The sequence below is a fragment of the Chelonia mydas genome, chromosome 1 (genome assembly GCF_015237465.2).
Source record: "Chelonia mydas isolate rCheMyd1 chromosome 1, rCheMyd1.pri.v2, whole genome shotgun sequence".
NCBI classification, from domain to species: domain Eukaryota; kingdom Metazoa; phylum Chordata; order Testudines; family Cheloniidae; genus Chelonia; species Chelonia mydas.
In genome coordinates, this window is record NC_057849.1 from 168,950,901 (window position 1) to 168,976,836 (window position 25,936).

Below are 25,936 nucleotides of genomic sequence, written 5' to 3' on the forward strand. Positions count from 1 at the left end.
AGCAGCCACCTAACATAAGCCAAAATAAGAATGGGGGAAATGGTATATATGGATTTTAGTGATAAAATATTGGTGTTAACTGTTGAAACAAAAATGTTGTCCATGAAGTTCCGAATTCTAGTCAGCCAAATATGATATAAGGGAAATACAGGACAAGGACAAGAGGTTTCACCAGTAATAAAGAAAATACAGATAAGGATGCTTTCATTCAATTTTCTTTATTACAAAAATGGAGACAGAAAGGGTACATAAAAAAAATGGACATTGAACAACAAATGGAAGACATGCACAAGGTTACATACATTTCTGGACATTATGTTTGTAATGATGCTGAGGGACATTACATGTACAATATGCACACATTCTTCAGGGAAAAAGCTGAGGTGGCAGGAAATGCCAATAGAGCAGAATGTCAGTGAAACAAGAAAGGGATGGGGGGAAAATTAAAAGTTAATGTTTCACAAATTAATTATTAAAACCCCAGAAACTGTTTGTATTTAGAGTGTTTTTAGAAAATAAAAATTCACAGAGATTGTAGCAGTTAAAGTATTTTTCACACTAGCAGAGTGAACACATAGTGTATAACATTTTCAATGAAACAGTACTGAAAATACGCAACTGATCAGGTTTGCTAAGCTTGTGTTACATTTCAGTTGACGTGCATCCTGATAAAAATGACATGCTTTATAAAAATAACTATTTTCCCATGGAGAAAATGTGCACATTGGATTTGTAAAATAAATATGCTATACTGTTCATTTTAATAGCATAAAATACAGAGTGCCCCTAATGCCACATAATAATGCCAATTTTAGTTTTTCTCAGGATTATGTACTAAATATACACTGTATAAAATAAAGGTGTATAAAAATGGGTGTAACTGACACCAATTTTCAAACCCAGTGCTGGAAAAACTGTTAATTCCGTAGGAAAGTTCCTAAGGCCCCAGTCCTGCAAACATTTATATATGTGCTGAATTTAAACCTATGAGTAGTCCCATTGACTTCTATGAGACAACTCAGATGCTTAAAGTTAAGGACATGCATAAGTGTTTGCAGGATTGGGCCTTATACAACTGCTCCTTGCCTACACGCTTTTATTTAATTGTATAAATTGCTTTTAGAAATATATTATATGATAGATACTAGTTTATAATCTGCTGATGTTTACCAAGTAGAGTCCTAAAATAATCATGCTATTCATGTGTTAATTTCTCAAACCTTAAAATGCCTGAACTTTCAACTAGTACATATAGCATATGAATAGTAAATTGATACCCATCAAAAGCAGACTGTGATAACTTATATCATTCATTTGCTAATTTATATAAAATGCATAGGATGATATCACAGGTATATGTACTATTGTCTGTTAAACTTGTATACTCTCAATTCAGATTCAGTCAGAACAATAATGCCATGCTCATCTCCTACAGATTAACATAATTACACTTAATTTAGTGAAGTAATTTTACTCTTTATTTTATGGGGAAAAAATTCCTCCCCCCGCCTCCCCCCATAGAAATCTATGTAGACACATCTACACCACTGTACACTGTCATATATTGTATTAGTTTTTCTACTAGTTTTCTATGGACTGATATGATTAGAAGTCAAAAATAGTTGGACTACTTCTTAAAAACCAAAAAGAGACTATTTGGAAAATGCATGGGTTAAAGGGATGACTTTGGAGGGATATTTGGCCTTGCACCATTAAAGTGACTCCTGCAAAGGTGAAATACACCCTTGTTCATAGTACCCATGAATGGGGTATATTCTACACAAATGAATTGTGTGTTCCAAATAAATTTACGATGAAAAAATATTTACCTTAATGGTCTATTTCCATTACCTAAATACAGCTAACATTTATTATTAGACAATAGTTAGAAAATATACAGGTTTTCTAAGGATAAAATGCTGATCCCATCAAAGTCAATAGCAAAATTTCCATTGACTCCAGTGGGGCCAGGATTTCACCCAATATGTAATTTAAAATGTACATCTGGGGAATAACTGCACCGGCTACTTTATATACTTCCATGGGGAAGGCAAGGCCCAGGCAATAATAGATAACATTATGCTGGCTCTTCTGAGATTTATTAGGAGCTGAAAGGAAGATGGGGTGCAACTATGCAAGAAGGAAGCACAATCCAAACAGCTGACCATGGAGCCTCAGTCTATCTCTGACTGCTGTGAACAGGGTACATGCTGAATATGCCACTGGTGTCATAAAAAGGAAGCATGCAAGTTAGAATGGTAAAATGAGGAAAAACAGCTGATTTAGAATGAAAATGTAGATGTTAAACATCCTGGAGGAGGGAAGCACATTCTGAATGTGATTCTGAGAAGTACTTTCCTTGTGTGAATCATTGCACGATGTATGTCCAGTACAGAGGCAAAGCATGAGAAAACCCAGAGAGCAGTCTCAATATTTTGATCACATTAAACACAGCTTGAGGTCTCCTCATGTTTACCCTTTCATGAAAACCTTTTGTCAAATAGGTAATAAACCATTTAGTGCTCACATTTGTGTAGCTTCTTGATAGAAAGCTGGAGATAATACTGTAGAGTCAGAGGTTAGCATATAAGGCTACATATGCTAAGTGTCCAATTCTGCAGATATTATACGTGCACTTCCTACTGTAGTGAATAGAACTGTTCTATACATAATGACCACAGCATATCAAGGATTGGGAAAACATTCTGGTAGATACAATAATAAACCATGTTTAATTGCAATAAATAATGTCAAGAGAATCCAGTCATGTAAGTGCAGGCTTATTAATTGTTTTCCCTCTATTTTGCTTTGTACATTTGAAAAACGTGGCAAGACTTTAACAAGGAAAACACACAGGCCCAGATTGTTGACCCCGCAGAAGCATAAAGCAGGCTTATTTTGACTTAATGGCAAGCTGGAGATTCCCCCACAGCTTTGGCGAAGGGGGTGGGAGTGGTCATGGAGTGAGCACAGTGTACTCAGATGTTCTCCAGAAGCCATAGTGGTCCCTAGGAGGTCATTGTAGATGTCCACAAGACATAGCAGTTTTGAGGCTGTTCTAACTATTTCCAAAGGCCAAACTGTCCTGTAACAACCCAGGTGACTGAAGAAGTTAAAAAAATAGCATATAGTCAGCTCCACCTGTTGTGGTTCCTCTGCAGGAGATTGGAGCCCATATCACGTAAATCATTACAGTATAAGATTCCCTTTTGCCCTCTTATTCTTGTTTATTTAAGAAGATTATCCAGTAGAACCTCAGAGTTAGAAACACCAGAATTATGAACTGACTGATCAACCACACACCTCATTTGGAACAAGATATGTGTAGAAGGCAGCAGTAGAGACCAAAAAACAAAAAACAAAACAAAAAAACAAATACCGTACAGTACTGTGTTAAATGTAAACTACTAAAAAAAGTTTTTAAAAATGATGTGACATGGTAAGGAAACTGATTCTGTGCTTGTTTAATTTAAATTAAGATGGTTAAAAGCAGCATATTTCTTCTGCATAGTAAAGTTTCAAAGCTGTATTAAGTGGATGTTCAGTTGTAAACTTTTGAAAGAACCATAATGTTTTGTTCAGAGTTACAAACATTTTAGTTATGAAGAAGCTCCATTCCTGAGGTGTTCATAACTCTGAGGTTCTATTTTATTAGCCCTCTCATTAGCTGGTTTTACACTTACAGTTGTATTTCAACACATTATGAACAACAACAGGAGGACACTGGGTGACAGGATCATGATTCTGAATTTGACTCAGGAAATTACTATGCAGTTGAATTTGGTTATTTGCATACTATACATCTATTATGTTATTCCATTAGTTTTAATGTTGTAAATGTCATTCTCTGTTTTTTAAATATAAAGTTTACATTTCCTGGGTTTTATTTCAGTGTCGTCAGCTCTCTAAATCCATTATAGCTTTGAAATGGGACTTTAGTATGGTGATTGTTTATATTTAGCTAGAGACAGAATTTGGGTATGTACATCATACATACAAAAATGTAAACACACAAAAATACAGATAAACACATTTTATTTCTAATGTATAAAATATAGGTAGCTTTTAGTGTGTAGTATTATACTGTTTTTATTTCTCTTTTTAGCCGAATGTTTTATATTCCAATATCTCTATTGTTATAAATAAACCATTGTACTCTGGCTTGTACTCGTATTATGTAAATCATTTGGCTGATAAATTATTTGTACATGTTTGTAACTTGTCAAAATTCAGGAAGCAAAAAAGATACAAAGGAAACCTCTTTGGGGAAGAATACAGTCCTACACTTAAAAAGTTTTTTTTTTAAATTGTAGCATATCTAGAATGAATAATACTAAAACTATTGTTGCTTTGAGTTGCATCACAATATTGTGGAGGTTGTTTTTGTTTTTGTTTTTTAAAGTTCTCTGGGTCACTAACTAGGATTTCAGGCTCAAATTCAGTAGCAGTGTAATTTAGGACTTTAAATTATGTTAAATGGAACAATGTCTAGGTACATGACAACACTGGGGAAATGTTACATTTTCAATCATAAAAGCTAAAAGATTTTTTAGAATTACTATATTGTAAGAATAAATTTATGTACCTAACATTTAAGTCCTAATGACAGCAATGTATCAAATTAAATCTGTGCAGATCTATATATCACTTAACTTTAGTTTGAGTTATAATCTGAAAGTTGATACGTATATACCTGGCAATTATTATTTCACCTGTAAGCACTTCCATTCTCTCTACTTCCCTGCTCCTTCTTGTGAGAAGGTATGATATTACAATTTACTGTACAATAATCCTATTTTACTAATGTTTTAAGGATAGGCTTCTCAAACTATATTACAGACCAATACATACACCTCTATATTATCTCAGGAAACTACACAGTCTGAATTATAGACCAAGGGGTTATACTGAATTTGATTCTCCTCTTACTTGCACTGGCTGAAAGACAGTGTAACCTCATTAGGCCAGATCTTTGACCTTACTCTGGTGACACAGAGAGGCTGTAAGAACAGCTATTCATCCCTGCTGTAGAAGATATAAACAGGGGAAAAGGAGTGGGGTCAGGTGTCCTTATGCCCCATGAATCTCCAGCTGTACTAGGCAGCTAGCTGTAAGTTACCAATAGCCCTGAGATTTCTCTAATTTAACCTGGTGATTGGTCCAGTACCTAGTTGATCCCAGGGCCCTTTATTTTCCAGGGTGGAAAATATTTTCAGTGCCCACCCACCACCCAAATGGAGTAAGCTAAAAAACAATTTAGTTTTTTTAAAAATTTTAAATAAACTCCATTATCACAAAGAAACAAAAATGGGGATTTGGTAACCGAATGTGATGATCTAGTGTCCAGGAATGTTGGTGCCTGGGATGGTTGCCCTGATTGCAGGCCCCTAAACCCAGCCCTAGTCCCAGGATCAGGGGAAGAAGTACAAGTGATATAAAGGTTTCAGAGTAGCAGCCGTGTTAGTCTGTATTCGCAAAAAGAAAAGGAGTACTAGTGGCACCTTGGTTAGTCTCTAAGGTGCCACTAGTACTCCTTTTCTTTTTAAGTGATATAAAGCTTTCTCATTGTCTCCACTCCCTATGGGAACTATGACATAAATGTGCTCCCTTGGGGATAATGGAATCCAGGTTGCCTCCTAAGACACAGATTTAACTCCCATTAAGGTTTTACTAAGTTTTCCATAAAGCTTCAGAGGGTCTTTAAATAGCTTCGAGTTCATCAGATTCTGTGTGCCTGCTCATTATTTTTCATTTGTCATCCTAAATGTCTGTCTGCAATATCAGAATTGTTTGCTGTGATAACAGAGGAGTACTTCACATGGGGAACAAGGAGAAGGTAAACTGTTTAGAAACAAACATTTTGCTTTTGCACATATGTCCTTAATAGGTTTTTGTTTTGTTTTTTTAAGAGGGAAGAACAAAGGAAATATATGATATATTACACACATTAAAAAAAAATGTTAAGGTTGTAAATCAAGTACTCAAACATCAGGAACTGCAAAATTAAGGTTGCCTATGCCTGTCCTTGTGTGCATGCACTTTGATAGTTTTTAATAATATGATCACATACTATTTTTTGCACAGGACCCTTCCCTCGTTCAGTGCAGAGAATGGCTGGTGCTCACTAAATAAGCAGCTATTCAAAATTTTGTTTTCTCTTCCTAATTCAATATGTGGCCCCAGGACTTATTTACTGCACACTATTTAAATCCTGTTCTGAAGACAGAATTATTAATTTCCTCAGGGGCTATTCTATGGTGCTCATTAATATAATATCTGAGCACTTCACAAAGATTAGTAATTTATTTTCCTAACATGCCTGTGTAGTATTATTTCCATATTACGTATGGGGAACAGAGGTACAGACAGATTAAGGCAGGTTACTATTGTCTATGTGGACTGTCACAAAGGGGACACTTTTTGCCAGTGTGTTTTACAACTGTTTTGCAGACAGAAGAGGAAAGTTGAAAATCGAGCATCTTGGGATTCATCTGAGATAAGCATGCTCTAGTGGTCACAGATCTCTCTGCCCTTTCTCCCCACCAAACCTGATCCTTTCTGCCTGCCCCCCCCCCCCCCCCCCCGCCTGTCTCTGTCGTGTCTCTCCCACCCTTAGCTCTTCATCTGAGTCTCCTCCATGCCATTTCCCTTTCCCAGTCCTAATCACCTTCTGCAGGCAATTCCAGGCTCCCCTTCTGAGTCACAGTCTTTCCTCAAATGTGGTTCCCAAGCCCAGTCTCCCTCAATGGGGCTCCTCAGCCAAGAACTCTCTCGGCACCTTGCCCAATAAGTCCTAGTATCCCACTCACCCAGGATCCTTATCAATTTTAGTGTCCACTCACATCCCATTAGGTCTTCCAGCACCCTGGTGCTCCTGTTTTCCTCTGACTCTCAGTTCCATTCTCCATGTCCAGCCAGTCCCAGTCCCCCATCCTCTCCTAGTTTTCTGTCCCAGTGCCCTCCTCCCCACTAGCTCGCAGCCCCATTCTCCTTGTCCCAGTCTACTTCCTCTGACATTCCTCATGCAGCTTTTGCTCTCTGCCTTCCAGTCAGTTTGCTTCCTCCTATATAGGGGGAGCACTGAGAGCACAACAGAGAAAGTCTTCCTGCTCTTAGGTCCTGTCCCCAGGACCAAAGAGGCCACTGGCAGCAGGAAATAGTATTTGCAAGGAAACTCCAGTTCAGACCCTGTATCCTTGGGCTGAAGTATGATCAGCAGAAACAGATTCTGAGAATTTAGCTGCCAAACTCAACAAATCTCTACTGAAGGTGTGTGGACTGAAAGTTTCAGACGTTTATAACTAGGCCACATTTGGGCATTTCTACATGGGGACAGCAAAAGACACATTCCTGATACAAAGGCAATATGTCTACAAATTTCCAGTATCTGCCCCAAAGCAAGGAGGCACTAGAATTTCTCAACAAAAAGTTTGTACTTTTTTTTTTTTAGCATGGGAAAAACAATATATTATCCCCAAATCTTGTTTTCAGAAATGGCTGAAGAAAACCTGAAACTTTCCCCCAACAAAAAATCAGCCTGAGCCAGACAATTATTAAAAAAAATAGAACAAACTGTTAGAATTTGGCAGTTATAAGCAACTGAAAACAGGTTCTTAGACTGGAGTGTGTTAGGCAACCTCAACTACAATCAGTACTTACAACTCCACCTATAATCCAGATAAATATAATAGTTTCTATGAAAAATAAACTGCTTTTTCAGTGCCAGATCAAACAGTCATTTCTGGCTTCAGGCTCCAACACGGCACAACACTTGAGCACATCTTTCGCTTAAGTTAGGGGGACTCTGAAGCCCCTTGCTGAATTGCAGCCAAAATGCTTAATTACCATGAGTAGGTATATTGACGAGAAAGTCTGATTCTCCACTCTTTCACACAAATTTTATGGTGGTGTAACTCCATTCAAATTAATGGAATTGCACTGATATAAAAAGGATGTAATATAGTGGGGATGGGGGGAGGGGGAGAGAGTCCAGGGATGAAACCTTGGCTCCACCTAAATCAGTAGGATTTTTACCATTGACTTCAATCGGGCCAGGATTTCACACAAAGTGGTTTCTACATCAGATCTTAAGATTTCTAGTTGTACTAGATATTTCAGTTTATAGACAGGGATGTCTTTCTATAAATGCATGTAAATCAGTTTTGGGAGTTACACATATGTATTTTGGGAAAAGGATACTCTCTTGTATGAGAGATCAGCCATGCAAGATCATTTTTCTAAAAGACCATATCTGATATGATATACTACAAGTAGATTTATCAATTATCTTCTAAAGTGAAAGCTTTCAGGAATTATTTGAAACTGGTAAAAATTGTCATTTACAAGTTTTTAAATATGTGAAAACATTCCTTTACATTGGTGAAGATGCTCAGTTTTTCTTTAGCAGATATACTGATTTGGGCCAATCTTTCTTCAAATATAAGGTATATTTATAACCTTTTTAAAAAAGTACAGAATGAAAAAAAAGGAAAAGGTTTCAAAATATTGTATAATTTTGTTCAATATCTCAATGTTTTGTCCCAAGATCATACCATCCTGAAGAACTGCACAATTTCACAGCAGTAATTTTACTTTTTGAAAAGAGTTCTTAACACAAAGCTCTAGTTTCTGCCTTACTCTGGAACTGCATTGCTTTCTAGGATTATGAAATATGTAATAGGATTATGAGTTCCACCTCTTTAGTCTCTGATACCATGATCAGATCCATACGGGTAAACCTTTACATCCATGTGGATCCTCACCATGAATGAATCTCTATGCACAAAGAAAGGTCTGCCGACGGGAATCTAACTGCATGATCTGGCCTACTTTTTTAAGTATACCAACTGTGCAATAAACAGTTCATATGAGTCATAACTATGTTTACTGTTCTTTGTTAAAGTTCAAGATGAACTCTGAACTTGTGTTTCATGACCAACACATGCTATGGAAATAAGGGTTGGGAATGGCAGCTTTCCTTTTTCGAAAAGCAGGTACAGGGGCCATAAGTGGTCATCACCTTGGGGTATAACTGTGAAGGACCTATTATGTGGATAGAGGCATTTTGGTAGAGAGGAAGAAAGAAAGTAAAATAGATTAACTAGGGAAATTTACAAAGCTTAACTGAGATAGGGATGAATACTTTAAAACAATCCTATATTGTTAAAGCATAAAAAATTCTAATATGCATACAGTTTAGTATTAAATACCACAAAAGTAGCTAATGAAGCAGAATATTTGACAGAACAAATATTATATAATGTTTTTAAAAGGAAATACATACAGAGGGGCATATATGGGATCAAAATACTCTCATGACAGACACACATGACAAACATGAGAACCCACTGCACCAACAATGACATATAAAAGTCTACGCACATATTTCTTAGGTAAACAAACTATAACTGAGAAAAAATGAATAAAATCATGAACACAGAAGAACAGCCAATCATTGTCAGTTTGTGTTTGTTATGAGACATATGGTTTGTGTGTTGATGAAAAAGCCACTTGTGAGAATTTTTCAGGCATTGATTGATCAGTTACTTCCATTATGATATTAATTGGAAATGTATACTTTAGAAGAGCTCCAGAAAGTCTAATTTTTATCCAGGTCTTTATTTATTTCACCCTTAAAAATAACATTCCTAGGGAAAAGAAGAGAACCTGCTGCTTGTCTTATTAATAGTCTCAAAACATGGACAACAGACTTATGGCTACAATGAAAGAAAAACTAGCAGCATTTGGCTGCCATGATTGGCTTCCATTTTCACCGTTAGTGGCTTCGCAGCATCTATCTGCATTGATGAAGATTGTTATAGAAAATGAGGAGTATAAGAAAAAAGTAAATTAGAGAAAAAAGTGGAAAGGTTGTAAAATATGTGAAATAAAGTACAAATTAAAAGAAAAAAGCAAGAGTGGGAAAGAAAAAGAGAAAAAAAATAATTAATGCAATATTTACACAATGTCAAAGACAGTCACTCAAAAACAGTCTCTCTAACAGTAAAAACAAATTATGTTGAAAATATTGACAAAAGTTGTACTTTTTAAAGTGAAAAATGAGTTCCTTTGAAGTTGTAGAAATGACAAAACTGGATACCAAAATGTTTAATCCACAAAAGAAGTAGCACCTCTATAGTAGCAACGCATGCTTCCCCACAATAGCCCAATAATCTCTGTCAACATTACTTTGTCGGAAACACTTTCATGGGCATGAGGGATATTCACTCTCCTTGCTTCAGGACCTAAGCCAGCACAGTACTTATGGACATTCTTGGTTTTAAGCATAGGAGCAGTCTCATTAAGTAAGCCTAAGTGTTTTGCTGAATTGGGTCCTCAATCTATCGTCTCTATACTGAGCAAGAGTTTAGTGAACATTGGGGGTGGGGGCACTGAAACCTTTCACTTCAATATATTCATGACCCCTTTTATTCACTTCCACAAAAACTCAAATGAGCTCATCTTTGTTTGGAAAAATGTGGAAAGAGAAAGGGTTATAAATGCTCAACCAAAGATGAATTTACCTGAGTACTTCTTGTGAAGTGTTTGACAAACATCCTAAATCAGGAAACAGTCACCTGATTGAGGAAATCAAACACCCAACATGAATTACAAACAGCGGATACTTGAAGCAATTGTGAAGTGCAACCCATAAGCTGAAATATTTTCACTTACATTAATTGTCAAACAATTGTGAAAAATGAACAAATTCGTAAAAATGAAGTGTCTGTTCATGGCTTATTCATGCTCACAAAGAAAAACTATGTTTGCTAAATAAATTGGTTATGCAAATTCATCCAGCTCTTATGTTCAGCCTGCCACAAGAGTGCCACTTTGTGTGGCTGGTCTTTGTAATATTGTTTACTTAGAATTTGAATGAGACTGTTGAACTCATTTCAAACAGGCCACTGAATTAATATTGGAGGGTGTAGCCTTCCAGACTACTGGGAAAATGTTCCATGTCCAATTACCCATCTTCTCAGACTTTTAGTCATCACAAATGCCACTTTGGATGACCATTTCAGTGTAATGTACACATAATGCTTTACACAATTCCCATGGGTATTTATGGCTGTGGCGGAGCTAATTTCAGTATATTACGTTGAATATTTATTTTTCTGGCATCCAATCTATACCCCCAATTATGTAACTTTGTCTTGTAATACAAAATGTTTATATATTTGAAACAATAAGGTTTCTGAGAAAACATGATGAAACAGCAATTAATATAGGGTTATGGATATTGACCAAAATAAGAAAGGTAGGTGGATTTATAGAAAACAATTCAAGTGTAGAAAATCTGGTCTAGAGACAATAATATCATTGGCCACATTAAATTCAACTGACTTAAAAATGTGAATTTCCAAGACTGGCAATCATGAAAGTAGGAGGAAACCACAAGAATCAATTATAGTCTAAACCATACTGTTTACATTCCTTATTATAATTATTGTTGTCATTATTTCAATGACAGTAGCACCTACAGGCCACAACCAAGATGGGGCTTCATTGTGCAAGGTACTGGACAAACGCATAGTAGGAGATAGTCCCTGCTGTTAAGAGCTTGTAGTCTAAACAGACAAAAACAGACAGAGGGTGGGAGATAGGAAGTATCTCCCCACCCCCCCTTTTGCAGATGTGGAACCGAGGCACAGGAAGTATAAGTAACTTGCCCAAGGTCACACAAGAAATCTGTGAAAGAGCCAGGGCTTGAACCTGCATCAAGTATTATCAATGCATTTAAACTTTGCTTACAACATTAATAACCTTGCTCTTGTGTGCATATGATTTTTATAGAAACAACGGACAGTCTTCAAATATTCATACAATCAAAAACCCATTTCCATGAGAATTCTTGTAATAATGAGTTGAAAAGACACAATGTGATCAAACCAACCAGTTACTGGGAATGGGTGCAGATGTTCATGAGACTGGGTCTGCAGTATTTCATTTTACACAGCATACTTTTTTTCCCAGTAGTCATGACTATCAGACCTTTTCAAAAGCAACATTTTTCTTTATGAAATATAAAAGAAATCAACCTGGAAAGAAACCGTTTTTTTTTTCCCTTGAGACTTGTGGAAGTTATTGTGCTAAACTTTTAATATCTAAGAAAACCTTTGACCAGCTTAATTGATTTCTGACAGCTTTTTCATATAAATCTTTCAGACATACATTTACATCAGAAATATTCTTTAAAATGTCATCTCTAATTCGATACAGGAGTGGACTTTTAAAATTGTAAAGCAATATGCTAGCAATTACATTTAATATGACAGCTAACTTTTGTGAATGAAAGTATTGTATATTTAAATGGTAGTTAAGCATTTCAATATTCTGCTATGCCTAAAAAGCCTATTTTTATTCAAATGATAAGATAACTTTTAAAAATTGCCCCATTTGCAAGGAAAAAAATGTGAAAACTATTATGCATATTTTTTGTTGAAGTAGAAGTTTTGTGCAATTTGAGTTGGGATGGGCCCTCTATTAGTGATAAGAGTCTGTGGCAGCAGTCATGCCTAGTAGTAGGGGAACATGGGCCCTCCCACTCCACCAGATTCTGACCAAGCGGCCCTCTTGGGCACTGTAAGAAAGGCATCTACTACCTGCAGTCAGCTAACACACTTCTCTGGGTCTCTTCCTACTTCTCTGTCCCTCCTGGCTTCATGCTGTAGTCCTGCTTCTGGGGATACTGTCCTGGTGTAACACCTCCATAGCAGCAAGCACAGGTCTGTTTCTCTCTGCCTGCCACCTTGCTGTGCTGAACAGACTCCCTTCTGAGCCCCTTCTCCAACTAGAGTATACCCAGCAGGCCTGCCAGGGTGGATTTGCCTGGGTCCACAGTTGTTCCTCTCCCAGTCTCTCTCCACTGTGGGGTCTATCTACCCCATGGACCTCTCCCCTTAAGTTCAGTGCCGGAGTTTCCAAGTCCAAGGCTTGCATTCCCCCACCCCAAGAAAAGAAATCTGCATTCTGATGTTTATTCCCTGGCCTATGGGCTACCTAGAAGGTGTGGGATTGAAAGGCTAAATACCATTTCATAATCCATGGGTTGGTGTCTTTCATGGAATTTAGCTAGTGGCGGGGTGTGTGGTCAGTTATCAAGAGGATTGAGGTTTCCCAGTAGGTAATACCGCAATGCTTCTATGGCCCACTTCACCCTCAAGGCCTCTTTTTGCATAATGAAATAGGCCTTCTCTCTGAGAAATAGTTTTTAGCTGACATAGAGGATTGGATCCTCTTCCTCACCCAAATGTCGGGACTCCACTGCCACTAACTCCATGTTTGAAGCATCTGTGTGGGATATGAACCATCATGTGAAGTCAGGGTGGCAGAGGACTGGTTCTTTGACAAGAACATGTGAGGAACAGTAGGGGGGGGAAATAAACATGAGGAAATAGTTCTACTTTGTGTAACTATTTCCCCATGTAAATAGTTGTACTTTGTGTAACTATTTCCCCATGTTTATTCCCCCCACACACACTCACTGTTCCTCACACATTCTTGTCAACTGCTGGGAATGGCCCATCTTGATTATCACTACAAAAGGTTTTTTTTTTCTCTCCTGCTGGTAATAGTTCACCTTAACTGATCACTCTCGTTATAGTGTATATGATAACACCCATTGTTTCATGTTCTCTGTGTGTATATATATATATCTTCCTACTGTATTTTCCATTGCATGCATCAGATGAAGTGGGTTTTAGCCCATGAAAGCGTATGCCCTTTTAACGGAGTATCCCAGGTACATTACTTCATGAAACCCCAACCGACTCTTGGCTGGATTTGCCATGAGGCCATCTTTCTCAAGGGCTTGTAGGGCCATCCATATTCACTCGAGGCGTTTCTCTTGTTCGTAACTGTAGTGATTATATTATCTATGTCGGCTGCCACGTGCCGGCCATGTGGTCGCAGGACTATGTCCATCAGACATTGGAAAGTGGCCACTGCCTCATGAAGGCCAAAGGAAATGGTCTTAAAATGGTTCAGTCTGGCCAAAAGGACTTGTGAAGGCCATTTTCTCTTGCGATCCCTTTGTTGGGGCGGATCTGCCAGTAGCTCTTGATCAGATCCAACATCAAGATATACATTTTGTCCCCCACTTGCTCCAACAACTTCTCAACTTGATGCATGGGTTATGCATCAAATGTGGACATCATGTTCACTTTTCTGAAGTTGATACAAAACAGAGTTGTCCCATCTGCCTTGAGCACCAACACATGGGGCTTTGCCACCTGCTGTGAGATTCTTCTATCATCCAGAGGTGCAACATCACTGGCAGCTCCTGACATACAGCATCCCACATCTTCCTGGGCAGGGGGTCAGTGGTTCTGGTGGATCTTCCAGCTGGGCTCCATAGTGATTTGGTGACAAATCAGCCAGGTTTGTCCAGTTTGTGACAAGAACACAGAAAAGAAATATCAGACCACCTATCTGAACCCATTGGGCCAGAGCCCTTCCCCCAAGGGAATTGTGTCTGAGACCTGCAGTAAGATAATCTGCAGACCCAGCTCTAGATTGGGAGGAAAGGTGTTATGAAGTAAATCTGGGTCTCTTTCTTTTCACTTCAGACCCATAGACCTTCACTGGGCTACCATCTTGGATGGACCCTTCTTCCAGGCTCTGAGGGGCAGCTGTCCAGGCTTGCACCTAGCTACAATCCATGAAGGGGTAGCAGTGTTGAAAATGACTATGCTGCTCACACTTGAAACAACTGCCTGCCTGTAGGGCTGCTGTCTTTCCCCACTACATTGGGGATGTCACCTTAGCTTCCACACTCCCTGGCTCACTAGGCCTCTGTGACATCAGTCATTCTTGTTCAGTGTTCAAGTCTCTGTTGCAGAAGGGATTTGGGTCTTGCCCCAGCCAGCAGTCTCCTGCACCCAGTTCCCTCCACTGCATTTGATCTTTCACATTCAGTGATGGTCTATCCTCAGGGCTCCCACCCTTGGGGGTTGGGGTGCCTGTTCAGCTGCCACAACATTTTCAATGAGGCCTACTGCCTTTGACAGACCATCTGGCTGGTGTCTCTACACCCACTCTTATCTCCCGACCAGAAAAAAACTGGATAAATTACTTAAGCACATTATCCTCTGCCAATTGTACCCAGTTCACCCATCTGGGATTAGACAATGCCAGCAATAATATTTCAGGCACTGGGCCATGACCTGGTGGTGGGCCCCTGGTAGGAACTTTTCTCTCTGGAAGTGTTGGCAGTACATCTCTGGGGAGATATCAAAATAGTCTAAAAGAACAGTCACAATCATATGGTAGTCTCAAGCATCCATGGGATCCTTGGGCTGGCCCGGTCAGGTATGAGGACCAGAAGCATAGCCCAGTGATCTGGCGGCCATTTCACCACAATAAACACATGTTCAAATGTCACTAAGAAGGTTTTGGGGTTATCTTCTGTGCCTATATCTGTTAGCTTGACCAGGATCTGTGACATCAGGACCCTCCCATAGACTCTGGCCTCTGATTAGCAGTGGCTCCTGAAGGTTGTAGGAGTGTTGCCATCTGCTGACCCAAGTATTCTTGCTATTCTTGATGTTGTGTGGTCAGGTCTCGAATGAATTGCTGCTACTGCTCCTGTGGCTGTTGAGCTGCTTTCTGCTGGTGTTGTGCAGCCAACTGTTGGAGTAACTGGCTCTTTTGCAGATGTTGCTTGGTTGCCTGTTGACGTTGGCTCTCCACAGTCCATTTCATCAGCTTCTCCAAATCTATGTTGTCTTTTGATGAGGTTTTTTGTTTGTATTTTTCTCTGCTGGCCTTCTTTTTGTCCTTCATGCACTGGGGTGCATCAGGATTGGACTGTCATGCCCACATTCTCCACCAGCTGTGAGCGGGGATATGCCTCCTCACCTACTGGTCAGAGACTGTAGCAACAGCTCCATCTAGGTAGGGGACCCCAGGCCTTCCACTTCATCAGGTACTGACCCAGGGTGCCATAAAGAAGGCATCTGCTATCTGAGGTCCAGTAACACGATCCCTTGGGTCTCTTCGTACTGCTCTGTTCCTCCTTGGCATGTGTCATGTCACAAACCCTTGCAACATGGCCCATGAGTGGGGAGTCCTGGCTTCATGCATAAATCCCTCCCTTTGAAATTACTTTCCTGGCATAATCCCTCTGTAGCAGTGATTGCAGGTCTGTCTATCTATGCCTGCCACCCTGCCGTTCTGAAGAGACTCCCTTTTAAACTCCTCCTCCAATTGAAGCACACCCAGCAGGCCTGCCAGGGTAGGGCTTCCAGGAACCATAGTTGTTCCTGTTCCCCTGTCTCTCCACTGCAGAGTTGATCCACCCCATCCCAGGCACAGAATGTAATTTGTCAATTGTTGAGAGCTTTTCTTATCTTTACTGACCTGTAGTTCTTCTGGCTACATAGGTATCTGGATACCTATATTTCAAAAGTGCCTAGAGATACAGAGTCCTGAATTTTTCAGTGTTCAGTCTGAGACACCGAATAGGGTGGGGGCTTAGCACTTTTTGAAACACAAGCCTCTTTAAAAATTTCTCAAGTGAAGCACCCAAAACAGTGCACCTAAAATCATTAGCAACTTTTGAGAACCTACGGCTGAGTATTCTTTATCTTGTTTAGTTAATGTTCAGATTTAAAGGCCCTCCATTTATGAGTACCAGTGGGGGGTTTGTATGCTATTATGGTTTGTTATCAGACATTTGGTTCACCTCAAAAAGGAGATTAGTAACCTTGAATGCAAAGTTCTTATTAGATAATGCTGTGATTTCATTATTGTGATTAGACATCACTGTGATCACATTACTACACATTTTTTCCTCTATGGACTTACCTGGAGTTTCATTATGCCATGTTCACTCAAAGCGAGTAATATTTTATCCTGTGAATATCCCCATTGCAATCGATGGAATGATGTAGTAAAATACTACATGGAATATGGCTCACAGAAATCAGTGAGATTACTCACCAAATAAAGTGCGACTCTATGTGAGTAAAGTAGGCAGAATTGTGATCTTGCTGACAGACAAACCGCAAGATGCTTAGCGATTTGGTGTGATTAAACAACTAAAAGACTGGCCTATGCAAACCTCTGGGTCATCAAAACTGTGCTGGAAATCTGCTAATATTAGCACTATGTGTGATATTTCAACACTTCTGCTTTCAGACTTGGATGAACAGAAGTGAAGATGCACAGAAATGAAAATAACAAAGAAAACTTTTTCACAGATCAAAAAATGTTAATTTCAGTTACAGGTGGCTTTTCACTTTATTGAAACTAGTCGCTCCACTCCTCATCCAACTTTCTCACTGTACAGGGATAGGGAAGATATGGGTGTATTTTCATTATTTCTCTATTGTTTTCCATTACAGTAATCTTCCCATAGTTTAACATTGTCTTGAGCCACCATATGGGAAGAATTTAGTTCTTTTGGGAAGGATGTGCAAGCCTTTTTTGACATTTCTCTCAAATGTCCTACTTTCTCTGGCTGTGAGTGTGGCTAATAATAATAGTGTGAGGTTGTTTGTACATTTCTCTCTCTTCTGGAGTCACATCAAGAGCTGTTCTGTCAAAGTCTGTTAATGGTTTCTAGCCTCCCCAGCACAAAACCATTAGAGTTTCCTCAGGGAATGGAGTACACAGAGTTATTCCTACACTACACTGAGAGCTTGCCATTTCAGTTAGAACAATACTTAAATCCTGTCTGTAACTAGATAATATTCTTATTCAACATATTTTTAGTATTCTTTTGCAGGATTCCCTTAAGTGCAAAACATGGCATGTTTGCTATGGCTATTACATCACCATTTTGAGGGGACTGTCAACTTAAATATATTTCTTGTTGCCACTTTGGATAAGCATTTCTCTAAGAATACAATATGGATTGGATTCCTAGCTGTGGATTGTATACTCATAGTGTAAAACAAATATGAATTCACCTAGCTCTTTAAGGTCTCACTGTCCTCTAGACTATTCTGCTTCCCTTCAGCTCTCTTCTGATTGTGATTGACAAAGAAGCTTCTGTTTGGAAATGCACTAGTGTTGCTATTTCTAGCTCTCTACTTCTCCTGTGGACTAGACATTTGTTTAGGATTACGCTTTGCATGCTTTGTATGTGTGTGCCATGTTCTCTGAAAGATTCTCAGGGACATGGTGCAAGTTTTTAGAGGAATTAGTTTTTTCCTAGCCTTCTGACTTTGGGATCACATCATCTATCAAACTACTGATAATTGGTTTCAGATAACTTGGTAAAGCTGTGGGGGTTGTTCTGCCTTGTATTAGATGCACTAATATGGGTGGCTGCTTACAGATTTACTGTTTCAGAGAGCACTGATACCTTCAATGCTTCCTTTAGGATGACTTGTGTTTTGTTCTTTCTTCTAGATTTGGCTGAAGACAAATGAGTAAGGGCTGAAAAGGCCTTCATGGGTGCACTGGAGAATCTTTTTATCTTGGAAATATCACCCACGGGTTTTAATTAACACTGGAACACCTTAGTTCAATTGAGGCCTGCATGTTAGATACTAGCTAGTTCAGGGTGCTTTATGGGCCTCTGACCTGAAACAGGTTTCAGAGTAGCAGCCGTGTTAGTCTGTATTCGCAAAAAGAAAAGGAGTACTTGTGGCACCTTAGAGACTAACAAATGTATTTGAGCATAAGCTTTCGTGAGCTACAGCTCATCCGTGAGCCAGCTCATCCATGTAGCCAGCAGTTGACATTGATACAACCTCTTAGCTGAAAGTATTGCTTTAAAAGTGGTCTCATTCTGAAAATAGCATAGTTTCATTCAATAGATCTCCTTCCTGAGTGTATCCGGAGTTACACGTGCTCACTAGTGACTAAAGTAAATTTTTACTACTTTTTGGTTGCTGGCAGCACTGAAGACCCAATACAATTCAGAAAGGCTGAACGTGGATTCTGTTCCTTCATGTTCATTATCTACAGAATTGTTTAATAAGATTTAGCTACTTGACCACAGGTGCAAACCCAGTGAGGGCAACGTGTTTGCATGTAGATTACTGAGCACATAACTGAAAGAAAATGCAGTTAAATGCATATAGCTGAGGACCTAACATGGCCTGAAAAATATTTGTTACTGGCAATGATATAAAAGGAGATAGGATTCTGGCATGGCTTTCATGGAGACAGATTAAGGCCTGTAGCTGGGAATGCAGAATAAAGGCCAGGAGGGTAACTAAGTCAGGAAGGCAGCACTGGAGAATGGAAATCCTCCAATGAACACTGTCAACTTCCTTGGCAAAAAAATAGAACAGATGTTTAAAAGAACTGAGCAAAACAAAATCCACAACAACCTACCATTTTTTGTATCTTGAATATTTTTTTCCCCCCAAATCACTTTCTTGGGCTTTTCTGTAGGTTGAATCCCCGTATGACATTACATTTGTGACTTTTGACATTGTGGTGTTAAATGGAAGGAGTGATTTAAAATCTGCTAGAAATCTGCAGAGAAGGCTTTAATGGATATGATAAGTTCCCAGGATTGTCACCATCCACTTGGGGGAATTATTTCTGTGATTTTTTATGTTTTATTAAGAGTTTTAAACCACACCTGAAGCAGAAAATCTCAAGACATGCTTATCTGTGGGGCCAGGAAAGTGCCTACACAAATGTCTTGGACGCAGATGGAAAAAGGGGCTATTGTATTCATACTGACTTCCTAACTCTCTTAATATAAAAAACCTGTTGCATCAATAGAAAAATATGTTGTAATACATTCCCTTCTAGATGAACCTTTAGATCTCATAAAGCTGTCATATCTAGTCAATACTGATGATATAAAGTATCTGTTTGGCATGATGAACACTGACATCTTTGCTGCTATCGGGCACAGTGTGAAAATCAGAGAAAATATCACCTATTAAATAGATTGTCCATCTTTGCCCATCACTAAATGACTTTGGTCAGGATGAGTGAAGGTGCTTTAGCACAACTGACAGCCATTTGTTCAAAAGGGTAAGCAAGATGCTCAACACTGACAGCAAAGGTCATTCTGTTTGTGGGAACTGCACAGAGATTCTGACTGTTTCAAGGCTGTTAATACAACACATCAACATTGGGGGCAGCAGTTAAAATAAAAATGGCTCCTGAAACCGGTATAGTAAAAAAATTGATACATTGGGGAGGAAAAAAAAAAAAAAACCTGACAAAGCTGCCAGTCATTTTTCTCCTAAATGTGAGCAGAGTCTTCTGGAAAAATATTCAGATCATTTAAAAATGGTTCTACAGAATTCCTATGGGATGTTAATTTCACACCCACTTTATGCTTTGCAAAAGTAGTTGTCAAGGAAACTAATTAGTTGCATAATCATAATTGCAGTAATTACCTGTATCTAAGGGACTATACGCTACATGTTCAAATAGCTGCAAAAGCATGTGCATAAAATGAAAAATGCTCCATCTCCATTTAGATGTTGGTTACCTGAATTGCCTTTTATACACAAGTATAGAGCTTTGTTACCACATGTGCAGGTATTTTGTGTTTGTGTCAGTTGTTGCAATTATTTATGATTTTAAACAATTATAAACAATTGTAAATGGGTAAGCTTGTGTTTCATTTGATATATCTATATCTAAGAAGCATTAAGGTGAAACTTTCATACTGTTAAACAATTCCAAATATATCAAACATATAAAAGAAATTGGTTGCCTTTCTTCTGTTTTACACAAGGTTCTATCACATTTTCTACTTGCAAAAGTTTTTTTCATTGAGACAAAAGCTTTTTTCATAGAGTCATGTGAGCAAGGCCAGAAGGGACTATTGTGTTCATCTAGTCTGACCTCCTGCATAGAACTTCCCCCAAATAATTGCTCAACAAATCTTTTTTTTTCTTACAGCCCACAGCTCCTTCTCCATTTTGTCATGAGGTGAAATCTTAATGCTGAACAGTGACATCACAATGCTTCTGTGGCAAACAGATTGATGTCATGAGGCATCCCCTTTCACTGCAGAATCAAACAGAAGTAGACTGGACTGTGAGGGAACTGAGCCCCTGTCAAAACCCTAACAAATGTCCACTGACTTACACCGACCAAGGGCACACACCAACACCCTGCTTACACCAGGGCTTGATTTGATCCTAAACTATTCTTACTAAGTTATGTGAAATGCTTCTTAACTATATATAAATTCCAGAAATACAACTTTTAATGTCAACAGATCATTTCTGATAATATGAGAAAAGCCATTCACATAGATGCCTAAGTCACTTCTCTTGAAAATATGTTTTCTAAAAAAATCCACTAACAATGTAGTGGGTTGATTGTTTTTTAGCAGCCGATAAGATAACAGGAGAAAAAAACAGTGTGTTAATTATCTGAAATATTTCCGGTCTATAGCTCATTTGGAATCAACACCAGTTAAACCAGTGCTGTTCATACATTCAGACTCCATAGGAAACACAAGTATTGCTATGGTATTACTTTTCTCCTTTGTTCCCATTGGCCTTGATATATATTTGGCAAGTTTTATATTTTAGTTTAATGCATTATCTGTGTAATTTATAGGATTAGATGCTGCAAAAGGTTAGCACCTGATTTTTAAACTTAAACGTTACTGCCATAATCCGAACTAAAACCTTGCAAACTCATAGCTCTAAAATTAAGATGTGTTTTAGTTATAGCAGATCAGAAAACATTGCAAAATCCTAAAAACTAAATTATGTCCGTTGCATAAATTAAATGAATCAAATTAGACTGCTGAAAATGATGCATAGGAATTCGTGAGTTGTGCCTCAAATTTCAGTTTGAAATATTTTTTTTATAGGTTACATTTTACCCTCAAGAATTTAATAACTGAAACACCACTAGCCCTGAACTACTTTGTGTTTTTTGTTTTTAAAAACCGTTAACACCCAATTACGTAAGCACTTATGCACATGAGCAACTTTATTTATAGAAATAGTCACGTTTGAAGAGTTGGAACTTTAGAACTGTATCCTTAAAGAGGAACTAAGGAGATTAAATCAAAACAGCCCTAGTTAAAGGCTTGATCTTGCAAGGTGCTGAGTATGCAACCTGCTCAAGCAGAGCCCTTAATACCATGCTTAATTTAAAGCATGAGTAGTCCGATTGACTTGGACTGAACCCCAGGATACCAACACATAAACAGATTTACAACAAACAACATAAACCATTAAAAAAAAAAAAACTTACAAAGGTACAGCAAGTGCATTTCTGAATAACAACAATCTCTCTTCTTAACTGCCAGCAACTGAGTTTGGGGTTCTGTGTTTCTTCTGAAATTATGGATGACTTTACTAATACCAATAGTAGTGAAAGGAAAGGAACCTTGACTGAAAGTCCTTTGGGGCAGGGACCATCTTTCTGTTATGTGTGTACAATGCATAAGAGCACAAGGGGGTCCTGGCCCATGACTAGGGATCCTAGGCCCCATAGTAATATCAATAACAACAACAAACTCCTCCACTTTAGTGGTTATAAATCCAATTTTTGCTGATAATAAAGAGTACTGGGATCTCAAGTCTAGGCAGTTAAAAAGTTTTCAGTTCTCAATAGGCTTAAATTCAGAGACTGCAGCAAAAACGAAAAAGCAAACATGTTAAATACTATCAGCAGAAAACAACCAGTTCAATATTACACTATATTTTAAAATTAACTTACCAGTAATAATATTGGGCTTTGGTGGCATGCTGAACTCATACAATGTTGGTTCGGAATAACCCAGTCTATTGGCAGCAGTAATTTGCACTTCATAACCCATGGTCCACTGCAGATGCTCTAAGATTATGTGGTCTCTACTACCCTGTACTTTTTTCTCTAGCCACTGGTCTTCCTTATCTTTCTGTAAAGATGCAAATATTAGTTTAAATCATCACAAATTCATATACTAAAGCCACAATTATTAATATTGCATATCCTAAATTAAGCCCCAAATCTTCTTCAAAGGTTATGAGTTCTCACAGTCCATTTTGCCTTCAATATGAGTTGTAGTAATCAGCTCCTCTGAAATTAGGACATTTTTTACTTTGGTCCCTAAATATGGATTTAAGAACATATCATTAGGTGTCTGAGTTTGAACAGTTTGTTATAAATTTGTATTTTGTTCAAGTACTGATGCCCATTTCAAAACATAGAAGAATCACAACATATTTGTTCTTGTAAAGGTATGAAACTGCTTCATTTAGAATAAACAAAGTTTCAGTGATTTTTATTATAATCAATGGTTATTAAAAGAAAATTCCTAATATAAATAAAGTTGACCAGTTACCAAATGCAGTAAATAAATGCTCATAAAAACATAGTTGTGACTGCATCTGTCCTTCGTTTCAGTGCAGAACTCTGAACAATGATAGAAATTCAGTGGCCCTACATTAACACTGAAGCAAACAGCATATCCCACTGATGTAGGTTATGAACTCATTTCTAACATCCGGTAGGATATATAATATCATGTACAGTGTATTTTAAAGTTTTCTGAATTCAAACCTTTTATGATTATTAACTTTCATATGGAGCATCTAATTTAATTGCATGTAATTAAATAATCAGTGTAAATCTGCCTTATTTTTATTGAAGTTAAACATGTATGTAAGGCCCTCATCAGTGAAAGTAGCAAATGTTATTTGATAGAAATTATATTATGTTTAAAAGATGGATATATAAAAATGTTATACTGAGATCTTAAGGTAGACACATAAACAATAAAAAATAAAAAAATAAACACATTGTATTGGTATATTTGAGGCAGCGCTAGAAGTGCTGCCCATAGTTACAAGGAGCCAAGGGCTGAAGGTTACAAGGGCTGAAGGTAGAAATGAACTGGCTGGGCAGGGAGACTGCGACTGGAAACAAAGAGTTGGGTGGGATAAGTGGGATCAAATGAGGAGCCAAGTATAGTGGCAGGAGAGACTGAGACAAGGATACTTGGATCGTATGCTGGGGGAGTATTCAGATGAAGAGCGTAGGGAGCCAGAAGACTGCGGCTAGCTGGGCAAGAAGACTAGGCCAAGGAGCCTGGGAATGATACAGAAACGATGAGTTTGGGGAGGGAGAGTAGGACTGGGAGCAAGAGTGGAGGAAAGACTGGGACCCAGACAGGGAGCCCTGAGATGGACTGAGATTAGTTATGGAAACTGATTGGGACTCGGACAAGGTGGTGGGGAGAGAGATAAGACTGGGACATGGATGTATTTGGAGGGTAGAGGTAGACTGGGTTAGGCTTGGGAGAAAAGGGACAGAAGGGTCTGAGTCCAATAAAGCACCCTCCAGAACCTGAAATAGAACCCAACCTTCCTGAATCCCAACTACCTGCTGATGTCAGCTAATATCTGTGAAACCCACTGGCAATATTTGTCCTAATCCCCATTTAATGGCTGGTCCACACACAGAGTGACAAACTACATTGCTATTAATTACTCCATTAGTGAAGTGGCAAGGGGTCTGTGTGGTGGATCTAAAGGTTCAAACCTGCCGATGAGAGTCAACATGACACTACACGTTAGAATTTCTGGTTTTTAGTGGTTGTTTAAAAAAAAAAACCTAGGAAATTACACCTAATAAACTATGTTAAAAGAATGTTATGATTGCAAAGTTAAGCCCTGAAAAGTTAAGAAAGTAGTATTATATAAAGTATGTTATATGTTCAAAGCTCCTAATGACTTGCAGATGTGTGTGTGCTCAGCACTTCTGCAAATCAGACACACACAAGTTGGGCACCCAGAAAAAAAGGAAAATGCATTTAGTTACCATCTATAAAAAGCTTGGTTTAAGTGAGTTGCCTAGCATCACACAGGAACCCTGAAGCAGAGGCATGGATAGAATCCAATTCCCAGGGCTGCATTCAAATTCCTTAACCAGAACACCATCCTTTCTCTTCTTACAATCCCCTACCTCATTCACTACACACCTTCCAATTTCTGCCACAGATGAGGCAGAAGTTCTACAAGCAACAGCCTCTTTCACTACAGAACTCTCATCCAGACCCAGAACAGGTCCATCATGTGAACTGAATGAGGCTGGGGTCCTGTGGAAAAAAATAGCATGTGATTATATAGTTAAAGACTGTAAAATAATATATACACACAGTGGGGCTGAATTAAGATTCACAGGCAATCTTAATTCTGGCATTTCCTATCTTTTGAGTGTTTGAATTTGTAACCTTAACATTTTTAAAATAGTTTTTTGTGTGTAATACATAAATGAAATTTTGGTGATCATAGTGTACAGCTATAGAAATCACAGCACATTATGTTTGTATATGCTTTATATCTATATCTATCTATCTATCTATATTCAAGTGCATGGGCTATAGGTCTTTTTCCTAAAGTCTGTATCTGTGCCCTATGGTAACATGATCTATACTCTGTGGAGCCCATTTCAAAATTGAATAAGTACATGAATAAGCACAAGGGCTAAGGGCCAAATCCTGTCTCTACTCCCTAAAGCCCATGTATCAGCAGAAACCCAGATATAAAAGCATTGCAATGGGATATCCACCCCACACAAGGCAGAGCAGATTAAGTGAGGTTAATTAACTTGAGAGGCTGCAACTGAGGAAGAACGAAGGATTTTTAAGCTCACTGAAGATAGAACTCAGCTGAGTAGAAAGAGCTGATATAAAGCCAGGAAGTTGCCCACACAAAGGGGCTACAGGGAAAGTAGGCTGCAATCATCCCCTCAGGGTAAAGATGTGTGTTTGAGCTACAGAGTTCAGTAGTTTGCAGTTACTTTCTGGGATGAGGGAGTCTGGGTCAGTAAACTCAGATTTGGTCCAGAAGATCAAGAAGGAAGTTGCAAGGAGTCCAGGAAAGTAGCAGCAGGAGATGGCAGACCACAGTTATCAGATATAAGGTCCCTGGACTGGAACACAGAGTAGTGGGCAGGCCTGGATTCCCCTACCAGCCACTAGAAAAGCAGCAGTGTACCTGGCCTTGGACTGGAAGGCTGACTGGAATGGCAATTGGGCTGCTGACCCAATGGG

General features: G+C 38.6%; 1 protein-coding gene across 3 annotated transcripts in view; it reads right to left on the reverse strand.

Annotated features, from left to right (window-relative positions):
* NCAM2 (neural cell adhesion molecule 2) overlaps window positions 1-25,936 on the reverse strand; it is a 539,492-nt gene that overhangs the window by 36,456 nt on the left and 477,100 nt on the right. For 2 of the 3 annotated variants that reach the window (XR_006287979.1, XM_037905715.2), the window contains exon 15: window positions 22,618-22,798. Coding sequence is in view for 2 of the 3 variants with exons in the window: in XM_037905715.2 (XP_037761643.1) it covers window positions 22,618-22,798 (181 nt within the window). In the remaining variant the exon portion in view is untranslated. Of the gene's footprint in view, window positions 1-5,532; window positions 9,798-22,617; window positions 22,799-25,936 lie in introns of those variants that run through there. The other variant, XM_043538332.1, reaches the window with a different exon arrangement.